This window comes from Diadema antillarum, unplaced genomic scaffold (genome assembly GCF_040938485.1).
Source record: "Diadema antillarum isolate AM-2024a unplaced genomic scaffold, OU_Dant_1.0 seq00000484_RagTag, whole genome shotgun sequence".
NCBI lineage: Eukaryota > Metazoa > Echinodermata > Echinoidea > Diadematoida > Diadematidae > Diadema > Diadema antillarum.
This window is the reverse complement of record NW_027271447.1, coordinates 1,023,538-1,043,070: the sequence shown is the minus strand read 5'-3', so window position 1 is coordinate 1,043,070 and position 19,533 is coordinate 1,023,538. Positions and strand designations below refer to the sequence as shown.

The following is a 19,533-nucleotide window of genomic DNA, read 5'->3' as shown; positions in this document are numbered from 1 at the left end:
AAATGCCAGTTTCGTATTCATTTTGAGTAGGTAATTGGTAGGAAATAGTTCCATATGTACCGCAATCAAAATTGGCATTTTATAATATTGGTCTATCCTATCCTAAAAAGAGGGCAAAAATTTTGAATTTGATGGGGATTGAGTACCGTAAAAAAAAAGAAGGGGGCCTAGTATTTTGTTTGAGGTCTATTTGGAATAGGACCGTAACCGTAAACCTAACCCTATCCCTAACCCTAGCCATGACACTGGGGGCAGCGCCCTGCCCTTGGCCTTGCTAACTTACATAGATAGTGAAAAAAAAAAATTAGCGTAGAATATTAAAATGATTTTTTACATGCTATATTATTATTAATATTATTAACATTACTGCTGTACATCATTTTAAGCATAACCCATATTCTTTTTTTTTTTTGGTGGATGGTACACATGGAACTGTAGCCAACTGGTATGACAAGAGGTAGAAAGGTAAGCAAAATTGTCCACATTATTTAATTCCATTCATATACACAGATACATCAACAGGAATATAAAGAGTACACAGACACATATTTTCTGTTAATTCTTTCATTTTATTTCTCTTCACACCTTTTGTCCAGTTTGTTGATGAATCTGCCATGGATCCTCCTCTGCCGCCGCTACGTGATTAAACTACGTGAAAGAGTGAAAAGGGCACAGCCACAGCACTCCACAAACAGAGAGAGGAAGCTGACAAAGCAACACCAAAGAAGAGCGAACATAACAAACTAGACAAAAAGAAAACTGCACGGAGGGAAAATGGACATTGTAGAAAAGAGCAGAAATTAACTTCAAACAAAGAACATGGAGAAAGACAAGAAAACTTGTATGATTTCTCTTTATTAGTTTTCATAGTTGAGTTGACAGTTGATGAAGTTGTTAGTCAGAGTATATAAGGTCAAATTGTGTAAGGCTCGACATCATTCTTCTTCTTATTATTAAGTCTACCTTCTTTCATACCAGAGTTACAAAGAATTGAAGTCTGTGTAACATAGGTATTGTTCCAAAGGTATACAGCAGGTATAATTCCAAAGAACTGTTACATTAGTGTTATTCATGGGAACATACATAAAGTCTATGTGTGTAGGTTTTAACATCTGACACCACAACAAAGGAAATCAGTTGATATGTCGTAATGTACCTATGTTACGAAGACATACTGTCCGTGTAACATAGGTAGTATACTGTCAACAAGGTTGTAGTACGAAAACCCCTGATGATAACAATAAAATCATGTTTTCACTTGAATGTCCATACAACTCACTTGCCTCGACTGTAGTTTTTTAAAGATTGTTGTTATTGTGTCACTCTTGAGGAAAAAGTTAAACCTTTGGTTAAAATTGTAAATGGTTTGTAGGAAAAATATGTTAATAAAAGTGTCTTGCAGTTGATATCAGAATGGACAATCTTACTAATAATGATCTCATGTGCCTGTCAGATAACATGTTGATGTGTTATGGTGGAAAAAAACTGGGATATGTTCATTGTTATCATTTCAGAACACAAAATTGTTGAGGATGTCACAAAGTGAAGTCCATGTAACGTAGGTATTTGTCATACCTGTTTACCCATGCTGACTGAAAGTGTGCGAAGTAATAAACAGATTTCTAGTGGAATAAGTTGAAGAATGGGAGTAACAAATCAGGGGGAAAAAGAAAATTTCAATTTACCCAACTTGAATTTTCAACTTGTATGTCACAATTTCAGTCCCAACCCCATGGAATTACCCATATTCAAATTTCAACCTCTTTCAAAGCGCCATGTCCATACTATTTTTGACATACAAGTTTTGGTAGAAAACAGTGTTTTGGTCAAATTTTGTTCTAAATTCAAATGCAAAGCTAAAGTGTGATATCACACAACACATCCACACAGTTCTTTAAATACCTGCATAATTCAATAAAAAAAAGTGCTATGGACATTACATCGCCATGCTGCAGACATTACACATTCGTAGGAAAAGTATTTAAAGGTTCAGTTATGATTGAGAGTAATAGTTTGGATTCTACACTGCAATAGTGATATCTGTCATAATGAATGCCCAAGCCCTTGCATAATCTATTAAACATTGTCATATGTGAGACTTTCATCAGCAATAAGTGCACTGTTTAACAAGGTTTTGACCAATCTTCTGCATCCATTATGATCTTCTATAGATCTATATATTTTTACCATGAAACTCTCAGGCAATTGATGTAACCTACAACTCTGTATGTAACAGCAGCAACAGCATATCATGCTGAGCGATTACACTGTGTTGGCAAGATTGTGAGTTGAAACATTGTTTGAGAAGAGAAACAGAAACATCCCTGTTAATAGTGTTATGATCAGTTGCTGTCTGACTTGTCTGTGAAACACATTCCGACTTACATTGTGAATATCTGACCATGTCATGACTGGTAGCCATCTCGACACATTTTGTCAGAAAAGAGAGATGTGCTCAAACATGACACTCTATGCAAGTTGTGTTAGGGGCATACAAAAGACATTACCAATTTACTATTCAATCCAGTTATTTACATGATGATTTTATGTTTCATCATTCAAATAATGTGGAAATGAAAAGGAATGTGACTGGAAATACCCCTTCCTCAGAGTCTACAGTTTGTTCCTTCTAGCAACTGTATTTTGGTTTGTAGAAATATAATGTTGTATCATAGCAACATTTACGTCCTGAATTACTATTACTTTGCATAAGAATCAAGTGTTTTGTACTTTTAGATATCATTTTGTACTGAACAAGCAAAGACATTCATGTGCCATGCAGTCTATTGCCTTGATTTTTGAGCAATCCAGAAAAGTGATAACTGTGGTCAGACTGTACTAAGTGATCTGTAAAGAGGCTAGTGCTTGGAGTATGACATTTCTGAAAAGACAAGAATCCATCAAAATTGCTTTGAGTGCAGCAAAGGAGAGCCATTCTTAGAACAGAATGAAGTCACAGCAGTAGTCCTTCTCCAACAATGAACTAACAACAAGAAAAAACAACTAATCACTTTTAGTAGCTTCAAGCCGATGTGGAAGCAAACAAACCATTTTTTCTAAACAGACTTTTCTCATCCTAGAAAGAATTGTGTAGAAGAAATAGAGTAAAACAAATCCTTCATAGTGCAAAATTACGTACTGAACATTTGTTGAAGTCTTACAATGTGTACATTAGTTTTCATTAGAATAGAAATTGGTTATTAGTGCAGAGTTACCATGAACATAATACCAAAAAAGTTACATTGTTGAGATAATTATGGAATTTTTGCACTTGTCGTGTCACTCACGTTTTGGATGTCGTGTCACTCACGGCACGTAAGGGTGAACCATTTACAACAGAGATGGAGGGATTGATTGTGACTATATATGTTAGATAGGTACACTATTGATGTACATGCACTATTACTCATGGTTCTCTTGGAGTACTACTTTGGCACGAATCCAGCTGTAACCGTTAATGGTCAGAAACCCATGTCCGAAATTTGTCGTGTCACTCACGCATCGTTTTTTAATCATAATTTACTTGTTAATTGGAGAATTCAAATCCAACTGGTAATGGTACATGCCAGTCCTACATTGAACCTAAAATGGTAGTCATGATCCATTCATAACCTCCAGGTGGGAAGATATGTGCCCTTCTCACTCTCAGATTGTCGTGTCACTCACGTTTGAAAATGACCCTAAGTATTAATTCCGAATATTTGTCAGTATTATTATCTATACTCCACTTCTCAAATTCAGCAGAAAGATTGTAACTGCAAATGTGATGTTAAAAAAAACATTCAGCTTAAGCTACAAGTTAATGGTTTTTTATATGCTATGGTATCACAAAAGTGACCGAGAATAAGAAGTATATTTATGATACAATCATTGGAAACCCAACGTGAAGCTGTCAAGCCTACATCAACCTTTGCTTCTGAGATATGTGCAGCATTGGCAAGCGTGATAAGCGATAATTACTGTGCACGCAACGCCTATAAATGAAATGTGCCTAATATGGCGGGAATTCAGAATGTTACGGCTGTATACAGCTGCGGCAGAACAGACGCGAAAGCAGTCTTTGATGCTCTGCAACATTACGACCATGTGCGTAATTTGAGGGTTTTTAGTACAGGCAAAGAACACGATCTCAAAAGACGACTATCGTTAATTAACTTCATTGACTTTTTCTACCGATGCTGTCTTTTAAACCCCCGCCTACAATAGGTTCTCAGGTTCTATTTAGGTATTGGTACTTGCATACTAAACGCATCCTCTTTAGTTTCCATTGACAACAACATCGGAGGAGAATGGAAGCGATGAACGCCCTCGCTACAAGTCGCTCTCGTAAGACGCATTGCGTGCCCGCCTACAATAGGTTCTCAGGTTTAGGTATTGGTACTTGCTAAACGCATCCTCTTTAGTTTCCATTGACAACAACATGGGAGGAGAATGGAAGCGATCAACGCCCTCGCTAAAAGACGCTTCTCGTAAGACGCATTGCGTGCCTTTTTTTCTTTTTACTGTTTCCTATTGTTTGTGAGTTAAAAACTTGCGGCAAACTACAACGCAGCCGACACACAACGTGTACCGACTCATTCATGCGGCAGCAGCGGCACGGACACAAACGCACCGAAGTTTACATTCGGGCTGCCGTATTGGTCAGAATCGTTATTGACAGACCTGTCCTGCGATTGGTTGATTATCTTACATACCCAAGCTATCGCCTTATACGGTAGTGCGTGCGATGGAGCCTAAACGCCGTCGCTAAGCAGGACTGCTGTATTGTTTCGTCCCGTGAAAGAAACAGGTTGTGAGCTTGAACGTAGCCTGAACTTTGAGAGCGATTTTCTCCGTTATTTAGAAAATGGACTGACATCATAAACGTAGTTTATATTCGTTTTTATGATCTATAGGGATATCGAAATGAGTTGTATTACATATCAGTGTAAAGCTTAGAGTCTGTAGAATTCACATATAGGCATAACTACAATTTCATTTTTTGCAACTTTTGACTCATTCCGACGGAGCGCATCACATATGGAGCTCTGTCCCAAGCCAGGTTTTGCAAAGATTGGATATATCAGAGTATTATCAGTTTCATTCCTGAATGGTATTCACATATCAATTGACGGATCGTATTTACAGATGTTTAACCCATTGAAGATGAGTCCTGAGAATACTCGGGCATGTGTGTGTGTGTGGGAAACTCGTGTTATACCAAAATCAGTCCGTCCTCAATGGGTTAATGATACACTGCACCCTTAATACAATTTTGAGATAATTTTTAGAAGGGTAAGTCAGGCGCTACTCGCTATTCTTGGACGTAACATCTGGAGAAATCACTTTTGCATGATACACGTATCACAGTGCCCATGTTGAAATCTTGATACAAAGTCATGTGGAAAAATTCTTTAAAGTCATTTTCCACTGCTAGGTCAGTTTGGAGACACATTCCCTGCTTTATGTCATATTTCATAGTCATATTTCCATGTGTTTTGATATCTTAAATGGACTCTCTTCAGTTTTATATTCTCATTTTCTTTTTATTCTCTTATTTAGTGTGCACAAAATGGCAGTAAAATGATCTTTGCTGCCACCTGAAATTATTTGTGGTTCCATTTTCTTGCAATTCTTTTGATTCTATTTCACACTAGATGAGATCCAGTCCAATGACTCCAGTGTGCTAGCATTTGGTGCGGAAACTGAGAACGCTACCATGGGGCTGGTCCTGGCCCAAAAGGGACTCACCGAAAGGTTGGTAACTTTATGTTAGTGTTGGTGGAAAAAGCAAAGCTGTTCAAAACTGCTTTAATCCAATATAGTAACAAGCCAGGAGAGTAAAATGGAGTCAAAAGGGGGTTGAGTTTTTAATCCAAGGAGAATCTTTCAAGAGGCAAAAAAAGAAAAATTAAAAAACCAATTCATAACGACTGGTCAAGAAGTATTTTCTGAAAAATTGTGAAATTTCAAAATGTCATAACTTCTTATTTCATATGCAATTTTGATAATTTTGCACTGCACTGTGGGGATTTTTGTTTTTCTTTCTTTACAAAATTCTGGAGTGAATTTCTTCTTTAAGGGAAAAAAAAAAAAACAGGTGTAAGTGAGAGATACAATGCCATAGGAGAGATTGTTTGGCTGGCCTGTAATTAGAGCTACAAAACATGACTGCAGTTGTAAACTGTGACCCTTTATTATCTGAACAGAAAGTGAAACGAAGCTTGGTGAAGACATAATTGGGTACAACTTCAAGAGGTTCTTTCAGACCCACTGCAATTAATATAAACCTATCGGCCTATGTACATTATCTTGTGATACTGCTAATAACCTCATTTGCAGTTCTAAACTACATGCAATGGTATCAAAATGTAGAGGGCACACACACACACACATATATATATATATATATATGTATGAAGCAGTTATTCTCCCTAATCTTTGGCAGCTCTCTGGGGGAGCTGAGCAGGACGGAAGAAACTGAGAGTCTGACAGCACAATACCAGTCGATGTCATCAGGTAAAACTTTGACACCATGATTTATTACAACTCTTTGTGTGCCCATGTACCCCGCTATAAATTTTCGAGCTATTTGGTTGAACCCCTTAACCCGTTGAGGACGGGTTGATTTTGCTTCAACACGCATTTCACATAGACACATGCCAGAGTACATTCGGGACTCGTCCTGAATGGGTTAAGGTAAGTTAGATATGCCGCTCAGACATATCAGTGTCATGGCCCTACACCGATATCATGGTGATACAAAGTAGATCGCATGAATTGTGTAATCCCTGTTCTCTCTGCATTCAGTTTTAGAACATCCATGCTGATTACTGGAGAAAGCATGTAAGTCAGCAGATGTACAGTATGGGAAGAAAGCATAGTAACAGAGTAACTCATGGTGTTCTTGCGTGCCCATGGGACAATAGTAATTTTATGATATGAATTTTTTACCTCCACTCAGCACAGATGTCCCAAAACTAGAATGCCAGTTACCTTCAGCCCGTGTAGTCCCTGTTGTATCATAATGGCCTGTATTGAAGGACTGTTAGATCATCTCCTCCTCCTCCTCTTTCTTCTCCATCTCCTTGTCCTCCTCCTCTTCCTCCTTCTCTTCTTCTCCTCCTCCTGTTTTCTCCTCTTTCTCCTCCTTCTTCTCCTTTTCCTCTTTCTCCTCCTTTGCCCCTTTTCTCCTCCTCCTTTCCTCCCCCTCTTTCCCCTTTCCTTTCACCTCCTCTTCCTTCTCCCTCCCCTTTCCTCCTCTTTCCCCCTTCCTTCTCCTCCTTCTCCTTTTCCTTCCTTCCTCTTCCTACTCCTCTTCCTTTTCCTCCCTCTCTGCCTTTCCTCCTCCTTTCTTTCTTTTCTTTCACTTTTTCTCCTTTCCACTTCCTCCTCCTCCTCCTCCTTTCTTTCTTTTCTTTCCCCTCTTTCTCCTTTCCACTTCCTCCTCCTCCTCCTCCTCCTTTTTCTTCTTCTCCTTTGTCTTCCCTTGGGGTTATAAAACAAATAACACTATTGTATAGCAAGTTACAGCAGATTGCATTGACTCATACTGGGTTAGAGGATAAACTTGAATAAGGATACCATACTTTTGTGAAATAACAACTTTATCACAAACAATTTACATGGTGTATGATACATTGTATTTTCATCTGAATCAACTGGCATACAGGTGTATTTTCCTGTAGCAGATCATTTGAGCATGGGCAGATAATTAGCTACTGAATATAAGTACTGTAAGAGTGGAAATTTTCGCGGTGTGGAAATTTTTCGCGCATTTCGCGCAACCAGACACTAGCGCGAAAATAAAAGCACACAAATATTTTTGCTTGCCGTATGTTCCAACAGTTGATGTCTTGATCGCGTGAAATTAAGAACACGCGAAACTCTCTTTCTCCGCCGAGCATGAAAAATTAGTCGTGCAAAAATATCCACTTTTACAGTATGGTACAATATGGGTTAGTTAAGGATGTACATGCTATGATAGAAATGAAATGCACAAAGAGTTCCACTGTCTAAATGGTACGTTCTACTGCTCTCTATGTTTTCTGATAGCTTAGCAGACATACATGTATAGAGTGTCATCTGTGTAGTGTGTAGTTTATAATGATCCCAGCTGGAATCATATGATTGCTATATCAAGTTACAGCCTGAGACGAGGAAATGCTGCCAAAATGTCTTTACGTAAAGTAATACTGTAAAAGTGGAAATTTTCGCGGTGTTAAAATTTTCGCGCATTTCGCGCAACCAGAAACAAGCGCGAAAATAAAAGCACGCGAATGTTTTTGCTTGCCATATGTGCCTGTGCGTGATGTCTTGATTCCGCAGAATTAAAAACACGCGAAACTCTTCCGACCAGGCCAAGCGCGAAAAATTAGTCACGCGAAAATATCCACTTTTACAGTATACAAGTAAGGGATGATATCCTTTATAGACTTGATTTGGGATGTATCCCTACTCATTCACTGTCTGCTACAGATGATCTCAGACAAGCCCTCCTGGCTGCCATGAATCGTAGCGATGATCTCCTGGAGAAAAACAGGTGAGTTGCAATGCTGTCTTCCAGCCATAAAATCATGGAATCTGTCCATGGCATACTGCAAACAGCATATCATTTCTTAAGCACAACATCAACAAGTATCAGGACTTGTTAGAAATTTTTTCTAGAGCGGTTAACTTTCCTTCTGGAACCAAAGCAACATGATGAGACATAAAGCATAAACACGGTTATCAAGAAGTTATATATATATATATATTTTTTTTTTTTTTTTCCAGGAGTGGAGACAATGTACATTTTTAGCTCACCTGAGCCAAAGGCTCAAGTGAGCTATTGCGATCGCCCTTCGTCCGGCGTCCGTCGTGCGTCGTGCGTCGTGCGTCGTCCGTCGTCCGTCGTCCGTCGTCCGTCGTCCGTCGTCCGTCGTCCGTCGTGCGTCGTGCGTAAACTTTTTACATTTTCATCTTCTTCTTGAAAACCCCAAGACCGATTTTCATCAAACTTGGCAGGTAGCATCCCTAGGGGGTTAGGAACTCAATTTGTTAAAATGGGCACCATGCCCCACCCAGGGGGCCCCCAGGGGGGCCCAAACCCCCCAAAATTAAGGAATCTGTAAAAATCTTCTTCTCTAGAACCAGAAGTGATAGAGCTAAGTTAATACTATGAGTTAGTACATTGATGACTGTAGTTTCAAGTTTGTTCATGGCAGAATCAGGGGTGCCCCCCTTGGGACCCAGGGGAGGGGGGTGGGGAAGGGTTCTAATGGGGCCTAAATTGTACATTTTCATCGTCTTCTTGAGAACCCCATGACCCATTTTCACCAAACTTGGCAGGTAGCATCCCTAGGGGGTTAGGAAATCAATTTGTGAAAATGGGCACCATGCCCCACCCAGGGGGCCCCCAGGGGGCCCAAACCCCCCAAAATTAAGGAATATCCGCAAAAATCTTCTTCTCTAGAACCAGAAGTGATAGAGCTAAGTTAATACTATGAGTTAGTACATTGATGACTGTAGTTTCAAGTTTGTTCATGGCAGAATCAGGGGTGCCCCCCTTGGGACCCAGGGGAGGGAGGGGGTGAGGAGGGGTCCTAATGGGGCCTAAATTGTACATTTTTATCTTCTTCTTGAGAACCCCATGACCTATTTTCACCAAACTTGGCAGGTAGCATCCCTAGGGGGTTAGGATCTCAATTTGTTAAAATGGGCACCATGCCCCACCCAGGGGGCCCCCAGGGGTCCCAAATCCCCCAAATGAAGGAATCTTTATAAATCTTCTCTAGAATCAGAAGTTATATATAGAGCTGAGATAATACTATGAGTGAGTACATTAATGACTGTAGTTTCAAGTTTGTTCATAGGAGATCCAGGGGTGCCCCTCTTGGGTAGGGGGGGGGGGTGGTGGTTGGAAGGGTCCAAATGGGGGCCTGAATTGTACATTTTCATCTTCTTCCTGAAAACCTCATGATGGATTTTTGTCAAACTTGGCAGGTAGCATCCCTAGGGGGTCAGGATCTCAATTTATCAAAATGGGCACCATGCCCCACCCAGAGGGCCCCAGGGGGCCCCCAATCCCCCCAAATTAAGGAATCTTAAAAAAATTGGGCCCTTATTGTACATTTTCATCTTCTACTTGAGAATGCCTGGTCAAATTTTGGTAGAGCTGTGAATAATTTAGATTAGTGACTGCGTGAAAGGTGAACTTGCGATACTCAGGTGAGCGCTAGACCCGCGGGTCTCTTGTATTCACTTCAAGAGGGGCAATATTTTGAAGTGCTGTTCATACATCTGTATTTCACATCATGTCAGTCAACTTGCAAAGTTTGCATAGCTTGCGAGATCAATATGCCATATGCAGTATCATTAATCACTCAGTATATTATATTCTACTTCTGTGAGGCCTGGCCCACGTGTAACTCCTTCACATTTTGATTATTATGTGCATGTATTGATACATTGTCTGTACAACTATGATATGCTGCAATTTTGTATGTATGGCTGAATATTAAAGTAATATAATAATGATGACATTTCTCTGTCTGACCAGGCAGGTTTCTACATATGTACATATGAATATAATTGTTTGTCTGGTTTATATTCTCATTGACAGTTCAAATGATGATGATACAATAGTCATCATTGTCATCATACGTTGACTTTGCAGTAGTATTAGCATTATTGTCTTTAGCTTTCTTTTATCATTATATCATCTTTGTAATTGCCAACATTTTCTCCTCTTTTGTATAAAGTAAGATCAATGTCTGGATCATGTTGATAGTCATACAGCAGTGTAAGTTCAGACCCAATAATGCATTCAGACATTGCATGATAGCACACGAGTTCTCTCGCTCGTATCCCTGTGTATGTATCCTCAGATCTCTGCGAGCCCTACTGGACAGTGAGATGGAACACTCAGCCTCTCTGAGGGGCCAGCTAGAAGAACTCCGCTCCAAGACACAGGAGAGTGAGGAGAAGCTAGACTCCCAGGTCCAGGCTCTTACTAGGTATTCATCTGATGTGACATTTTGGTGTAGTATTCCTTGCATGCTTCAAACCAGAAACCAGCCAAAAGCTGTCAAAAGCCAGTGTTCCATAGTATATCCTCTTTCTCAACTCCCTGAGTTGTGGTGGCATTACCACACATATCCAGCTGTTATCTTGAAAAAATCATGTTACATATTTGAATCCATATTTGGTACCATAGTATTCTTTAAAAAAAAAAAAATCATCTATTTTCGTATTCTGATGACCGTTTAACAAGCTTTATGCATGACATTTTATGATTTTTTTTTTTCATTGCCATTGAGGAAATCAGCCTAAACATATTCACACTAAACATTTCAAAACATACAGGGCCCTGCTAGAATATTCTAACTTAATTGCAACTCTCATACCACAATACCTTTTTCAAAGACAATTCTATTTATTGTGATATTCTGTAATTGTTGTTATTTCTGTCAGAGAGAATGAGCTCCTGAAAAATCAGCTGAAGAAATACGTAGCTGCTGTCCAGATGCTGAGGAGGGAAGGGTCAACAGGAGCCATAGAAGGTCAGAGTTCATGGTTGACATTGACAGGTTGTAATTTTAAGTGCAGAATGTGAGCATGCAGAAGTTAGTTCCCATATACGCCAGTTATACTTTGAGTGCGTTCGAGCGCTCTCCTAAAGCGAACTGTACCGTACCGTACATGCGCCAGAGGAGCGCTCGAACGCTCCTGAAGTGTACCGTACCGTACTGTTCTGTACCGAGCCAAAAGTGGACCACTTCCCGATGTGCTCCAAAAGCGTACCAAAAGTTTGCTGTAAAGCATGCACGTATCATGCGCATACGTCACAATGCAAAGACATTCTCTTTGTTCGAAACAGGTGTAAGTGGTTCAAGCGCCAGGTGGATGACATTCTTGCTACAAAATGCGTGACCTTTTCTAAAAATAACTCATGAGGTACGCTTTCTCAACAGAGCGCTCGAACACTTCAAATCTGGCACAGTTCGGTGCGGTACGCTTTGGTCCAGTTCGCTTTGGTTCACTTTAGAGTGCTCGAACGCACCCTTTGAGTGCTTCAATGGCATATACTGCAGTGGTGTTTTGAGGTAGCAACGTGCTTCCTTCAGGATAATGATATCTAGTGCAGACTGTGTAGCTCTTGCTTCAATGCACAATGCAGGAGCACAGTGGCATACAGTGTAGATCTGTGGACTCTGAAACAAGAGGTCCAGTGTTTGTTTCTAGCCTATTTTACTTATTCATTGACATGGTCTTACGCCCTCAAAGTTCCGCCTTGTGTTCTGGGTGATTGTCAATGCTGGGCTTATTATAATGACATGGCTCACTTGAAGATTGATGATGTCACTGAAGAAAATAGACCATGATACTACTGTTATCATTATGCATTGTTAATGTTTAACAAAGGAAACATAAGCTTAAGATATGGTTACAATTTTGGTGTCCACATTTACATGCCCTACCAAAATATATTATGTGAGCGGATATATAGATATGTTTAATTGTGCAGCTCACTCTGCTGTAAGATTGTTTCATTACTTTAAAAGAAAACACAAATGATAAAAAAATGATGGATACTGATGTAGCATGTGTCTGAATTAATCTATTTTCCTCATTGTTTCAGGTTTACCAGGCCCAAGGCCCGAGGACCTAGAACCTGCTATCCCAGAACCAAGTTCCAAACAAATTGACTACAGGTAGGAGCCTCAAGAACAGCATATAAACACAAGATTTTTAGCATGCATCAGTCTTTGTGTGTCTAAATGCCCTCTAACATTGGCTGTAGCAGAATTACGCACCAACACCCACAAACACATATACACTCACGCACTGATTCGTTTGTGATACCCACCAAGTTAGGACAACGTACTGTAAGTTCCAGAAGATATGGAATCAGGATTGCTTTTAAAGGGAAATTAATCCCACAGACAGAAATTATTGGTGAAAACCAGCTGTCAGAGGCAACAGGTCAATGCAGATATCAACAATCTGCAAATAATCATGTTTTATGAAATTCTCATTCTCTTTCTTCTCTGTCTCTCCCTGATTGTATATCATTCTCTTCCTGTCTCTGTCCCTCACTCTTACTCCCTCCATGTCAATCAATCTCTCTCTCTTTCTATCCCGTTTGACGTATGCAGTGAGCAGGCCTCCCAGTACGAACACAAGCTGATCCAGGTGGCGGAGATGCATGGCGAGCTGATGGAGTTCAATGACTACCTCAGCCGTCAGCTCAAGGCGAAGGACGCCCTCATCAAGCTGATGCGGGAGGAGCTCATTGACCTGCGAGGGCCGCTGCCCGAGGACCGGTCCGACTCCGAGGTCAATTCACCAGATTCGGAGACGTGAGTCATTTGCCCACAGTGATTCTGTAATTTAATTCTTTTGTTTCTGTGGCATAGGTGCTTTACTTTGTCTCAATTCATGACATTTACGCCAAATGGGCACAACAGCCAGTTTTTTACGCACATAGATGAAGGACACTGTTGTTCCATCTGCATGCCCTTTTTGTGAAGCTGAATTCTTGCATTTTGCTGATCTATAACTTGATTTGATGCTTTTTGAAAGAGGTTCCAAAAATTTGATTTTGTGTCGTCCAGAGGTCTATCTGTGAATATTTTGTTTTCGTGTACGTTTAACACCATGTGTGATAGCATTTGACAAAATAAATTAAATCAAACCCCATTACATTGTAAAATGCTATAAGAGTAGTGTTCAAGTTCATAGAATGTTTTGATACCCTTTTCTTCTTGACAAAAGATAGCAATTCATCCATCAACTAAGGGGCATGAGTTATGCTTTGTCACTAGTGTTGAAGTAAGAATTTAGGTTCACCTATTACATTTGTTGTGAAAGAGTTTCTTTCTCTGTCCCAACACCATTATTTTCTGGCATACAGAGCGTCATTAGCCCCTGCCACAAGGGCCCTCATTAACCTGTGGATCCCGTCGGCCTTCCTGAGGGGGAAAGGAAAAGATGCCTTCCACGTTTACCAGGTAAGGGAGCAACATCCCATCTCCGTTGGTGTGTGATAGAAGCACATGCCGTGAGAGACATCTCAAGAAAAATTTATGTGTGATATGTTTTTTTTTTACGTCTTTTCCTGTTTGTGGACAGATAGATATATTTTCACTTTCAATCAGGATATAACAGATGGCAGAGTATTGAAAGCACCACCTAAGTCTCGGAAAGTTATTGATAGAATAGGCCATTCTCTGATCAGAGTAATCTCCAGCTTTGGAAATGTCAAGAGCATGGCTTCCTTAGTTCCTTGATTACATGGTCTGTATGTTATCACCACACTATGAGATAAAAGAGGAACAAAGATCTATCTAATGTGGATGTTTTATTGTGGAAGTGAATCCAATTCTGAATACCATTGCTGTACAAAAAAAAAAAAAAAAAAAAATTACAGAAAAATATGTTTGTACAACAGCCTTCATGTGACAGTGCTAGAAATAGAGCAACCAGCTGGCATCTTTATCAGAAGTGTGTTCCAAACAGGTACAAGCTGCATGTCTCTTTGCAAATACCCTTGTTTATATACACCTATACATGCCAAAACAAGGGGGAGAACTGTAAATTCTAGGAAAAGTACTATGAAACACCAAATGTCAACTCATAGAACATATTCAAAAGAAAAAACTCATTTGTATGGGAATAATTTGATTTTTAGATTTACGTGAGGATTCGTGATGAGGAGTGGAACGTCTACCGCCGCTACTCCCAGTTCCGTGAGCTGCACCAGAAGATGAAGAAAGCCCACGCTGTCATCAACACGTTTGAATTCCCCCCAAAGAAGGCAGTCGGCAACAAGGTAAGGTACTCCAGCTGGCTGCCAGCCATTATCATCCCTTGGGTGACAAGACCTCATATCTCAATTGTCATATATTAGAAATCCTCCTAACTCCATTTTGAGTTTTCAAAAATACTGATTTGAGTTTTAAAACAGAACAATTTTGAATGTAATCCAAAACAATGTTTCTACATTTGATGTCAACATCAATGTTATTTTGCAAAAATGTAAAAGTTGTTTACTCATCTGAAAATTTATGATTCTGAGATACGAGATCTTGTCACCCCAGAGACAATATGTCTATTCAAATGTGTTCTATTCAAAGATGCATGGATCTGTGTTTTTTAGGACAGAAAGATGTACATCATTTTCTGAAAGGGGTTGAAAATTCTAATGCAAAATTCATAGAGAAACCTCACACTTTATTCAATATGTTTTAAGTTCTTTCATGGAAGACTGCTGATAATGTGGTAGTGAATATGGTAAAAAGGCAAGGTAAAGAGGCAGCAGTGTCTTAATTTGAAACACAAATATAGTGACATGAAAAGCAAGAAAATGTGTTAGTCTTCATGATGCTTTAATGAATTGTGCTAATATTTTCATAAATTCATTTTTCTCAACCTCACTCATGTTAACAGCAGATTTACTCTAAAGCAGAGTTACCTGTTAGAGACTAAAAATCAATACCATGAAATTGTATGTACATCATCATCAGTTTTTCTCATCCAGTACTCTTTCATGGGTAATGGAGTCCACACCCTTACTCAAGTGTTATATTTGTCTTCTTGTTTTGTAGGATGTAAAATTCGTGGAGGAGAGGCGGAAAAAGCTGCAGCACTATCTGAGGCTGGTGATCAATTTTTGTGTGCAGAATTCACTTGAGCTGACAGAAACACCCAGCAAAGAGACTCTCATTTCGCTGATTCCGTTCTTCGGGTGAGTGACGACTCAGACATGTTGCAGTGACACATTTTATCAAGTATTTCTACACTGGACAGCAAAAGAAAGTACCCACTTCTGTCAAAGGCTGCACACAAAAATTCACCCCCTAGAAATAAACAGTTTTTGTACACAGGTGTGCTACAATGCCCCTTACTAATCACATGCACATAAGCAAGTGAATGTCTTCATAACAAAGAAGAACTTGACATGCACAGCATCTTGGTCACTGAATCAAAAGTCCCACACAAAAGCACTTTCCACCATGCAAAAATGGCCACTGAATGGACATTTTAAACAACCAACATTGATCCAAGCTCTGCAGGAGGAATGGACAGAACTTCCCCAGGACTACGCCAGACAGCTTGTCCAGAGCATGCATTAGAGATGCCTGGAATGTATCCAGGCACGAGGAGGACATACACATTATTGAAAATTGATTTTTGTGACTGCTTTTTTTTTCGTCCTGTGACACTCATTTTTGCCTAAAACTTGTAAGGCTCATTCTGTTACATTTTGTGACTTTTGATTCAGTGACCAAGATGCTGTGCATGTCATTTTTTTCTTTGTAATAGAGATAATCACTTGCTATTGGGTATGTGATTACTAATGGATATTGCAGCATACCTGTGTACAAAAATTTTTTATTTCTAGGGGGTGAATTTTTGTGTGCGGTCTATGACAGAAGTGGGTACTTTCTTTTGCTGTCCAGTTTAGTATTTCTAGTATGTACAAGCAGCTGGAATTCACAGAAACCCTCAGCAAAGAAGCCCTCGATTCCATCCATGGAGTACTGTAAAAATGGATATTTATACGTGAGTCATTTTTCGCGCTCGGCTGGGTAAGATGAGTATCGCGTGTTTATAATTCCACGGAATCAAAACATCAACTACACAAACATATGGCATGCAAAAAAATATTAGCGTGGTTTTATTTTCGTGGTAGTTTTTGGTTGCACAAAATGTGCAAAAATTTCAACACCACAAAAATTTTCACTTTTACGGTATGAGAAGTGTGACATATTCAGGATGTGGGAAGGATGTGTGGTTAACCATTTCTAGCATCTGATTCATTCTGACATTGAGACCATATTGTGTGTTCACTTAACGTTTCCATAGTGACCAGCTTATATGCCTGTTGTTTGCGGTCCATCATGTTTCATATTGTTCATGGAATGAGTGGGTCCTTTTTAAGACCAATACTCTGGCTCTAGTCTTCTTTCAGTTCTGTGTGCTTCAAAGTCTCTTTTAGATCAGAGCTCATAATTACAAGAAATTTGGGTACATTAGGATCCAGGAATCACCAAAATCAAACTCCGTCTGGTCTTTGACACTGATTCGTTTGATTGCACACTTGTTTAATGTAAGTTTATTTCATCATGGCATGTTCTCCCTTCATCTGCAGAGACAGCATGGGAAGGAAATCGAGTAAAGGCAGCGGGAGCAAGCCACGTTTGATGGCTGGGAGGAGAGGCAATGAGACGCCCACTTACGAAGGTCTCTGACTTGACGAGAGACTACACATAACCACTCGAGTGGCCGCCTGATGCCAGAGCCTTCACTGCTGATGCAATGGATGTAGGAAGCCGAGCCGCCGTGGGCACTGGGACAATTCGTTACGAGATGACGACAACTTGCACAAAGAGACTCTTAAAGGTGCTTTTTGCTCCTCTACACAGTCTTAGAGACTGAAGTGCTTAAACAAGTATTTGTATTCTCTGTTAAATGGACTGTGTAAGACTTTACTGTTCACTGCATACACAAGCTCACAAGTAAGTGTACATATGGGACTGTGACTCCTGACTGGACCAAGCAATGAATGTTTTCACAATGCATGAATGTTTGGTTTTTGCATACAGACCAACGATATCAAGCTTTAATGATTTACGCTTCGTCGATTTACAATTTTTTTGTGCACCACCAGCGACTAGATGGGAGAAATTCATTGGCTGCTTCGTGTCAAAATGACTACTGCACAGTTCCGCTGTGATCTGTGCAGTATGGATTTTTTTTACAAGTTGTGCAGTGTGATGTGAAGTCATTGTGAAATCATTCTTGGATACAGATTTCTGGAAGGGGAAAAAAGGAAAAAAGTTTGCCACCACCATGAAAAAGAGAAAAGAAAGAAAAAGAAAATAGACGCAGACCATGGTGTATGGCTGGACTGGGTACCAGTTCTAATGTTGTCTCATGCGTACCGCACAAAGCCACATATACAAGTAGGCTTTAAACCTTTTCTCACAGGCAGAATTTGCTGTAGCCCACCAATCTTGCTGGGGCTGAGGTTGCCTCCAGCCCTGGACAAGATTTTGTTGGTTATATTTATACCTGTTTGTATCCTCACTGACTTTCTGGAAAGTTTCTGGAAAGTCGTCTTACTCCACTGGTGGTTCAAGACTGTGTAGCACTATGATTTGGTATTGTCAGCACTGCAGTTTCAATTTACAATAAAAGGTATGGCTTAACACGTCATTGCAAACAGGAAACAAGACACACGGTCATAAGGCACAATATTTAGTTGTCTTCGTGAATGTACATTTCCCCACACTCGTGACCAGATTGGAGAATGCAGTGACTGTTAGACAAACCCCTTGCTATGTCTTGAATGGCTCACAAATATTTATTGCAGTCTACATAATTAATGCACGTCAGGAATTTGCAAGTTATATCAGCAATTTTTGTCTCGCCCACCGGAGGTGAAGGCGAGACTAAGGGATCCAAATGGCGTCCGTCCGTCGTCCGTCCGTCATCCGTCCGTCGTCCGTCACAAATGTTAAAGTTTACCTGCAAGACTCTCTTATGATGCATAACTTGGCATCTGTAACAGCAATGGCAGCCACACTTGGGTGATAGAAGCACTAGGGGTATCTTCATGTTCTGGTGTTGTCGGAGGTCATGTGATGATGTCAAAGGTCATTTGAGATCATATATTAAAGAGTATGTGCAAGACTCTCTTTTCTATGTTAAAGTTTACCTGCAAGACTCTCTTTTGACAAATAACTTCACATAAGTTGCTTGGATTACAACCTAACTTGGGTCATAGATGCACTGGGGGTACCTTCATGTTATGGTGCTGTTGGAGGTCACAGGATAAGGTGAAAGGTCATTTGAGGTCAAACGTTAAAGTTTACTTGCAAGACTCTCTTATCACATGTAACTCGACACATGTTGCTACAATGGCAATCAAACTTGGGTGATGGATGCACTGGGGGTACCTTCATGTTATGGTACCATAAGAGGTCACATGATAAGGTCAAAGGTCATTTGAGGTCATACGTTAAAGTTTACTTGCAAGACTCTCTTATCACACGTAACTCAGCACATGTTGCTACAATGGCAATCAAACTTGGGTGATGGTAGATGTCTCTTGGGAAGTTGAAGGTAACCACAAGGTCAAAGGTTACAGACAGGGGTCAACGAACTTTTAGGGCCCAATGTTAAGTTTTTAGGGCGCATTTCGTTTATGGCTCATAACTTTTGATCTCTTTGTCCGTTTGTGACCAAACTTGGATGGAAGATGTCCCTTGGGGAGGTGAAGGTCGTCACAAGGTCAAAGGTCACAGACAGGGGTCAACAAACTTTTAGGGCCCAATGATATGTTTTTAGGGCGCGTTTTGATTGTGGCTCATAACTTTTGATCCCTATGTCCGTTTGTGACCAAACTTGGACGGTAGATGTCCCTTGGGGAGTTAAAGGTCATCACAAGGTCAAAGGTCACAGAAAGGGGTCAACAAATTTTTACAGCCCAATGTTAAGTTTTTATGGCGCGTTTTGATTATGGCTCATTACTTTTGATCCCTTTGTCCGTTTGTGACCAAACTT

General features: G+C 40.0%; 1 protein-coding gene across 1 annotated transcript in view; it reads left to right on the top strand.

The window, feature by feature from the left end:
- LOC139733621 (sorting nexin-29-like) overlaps positions 1 to 18,208 on the top strand; it is a 61,062-nt gene extending 42,854 nt beyond the window's left edge. Inside the window, exons 8-18 of the mRNA XM_071644432.1 lie at positions 5,637 to 5,736; positions 6,428 to 6,498; positions 8,458 to 8,521; positions 10,848 to 10,976; positions 11,434 to 11,522; positions 12,602 to 12,674; positions 13,119 to 13,322; positions 13,877 to 13,973; positions 14,654 to 14,794; positions 15,570 to 15,709; positions 17,117 to 18,208. Of these exons, the coding sequence (XP_071500533.1) occupies positions 5,637 to 5,736; positions 6,428 to 6,498; positions 8,458 to 8,521; positions 10,848 to 10,976; positions 11,434 to 11,522; positions 12,602 to 12,674; positions 13,119 to 13,322; positions 13,877 to 13,973; positions 14,654 to 14,794; positions 15,570 to 15,709; positions 17,117 to 17,216 (1,208 nt within the window). The 3' untranslated portion in view covers positions 17,217 to 18,208. The remainder of the gene's footprint in view (positions 1 to 5,636; positions 5,737 to 6,427; positions 6,499 to 8,457; positions 8,522 to 10,847; positions 10,977 to 11,433; positions 11,523 to 12,601; positions 12,675 to 13,118; positions 13,323 to 13,876; positions 13,974 to 14,653; positions 14,795 to 15,569; positions 15,710 to 17,116) is intronic.
- The last annotated feature ends 1,325 nt before the right edge of the window (positions 18,209 to 19,533 follow it).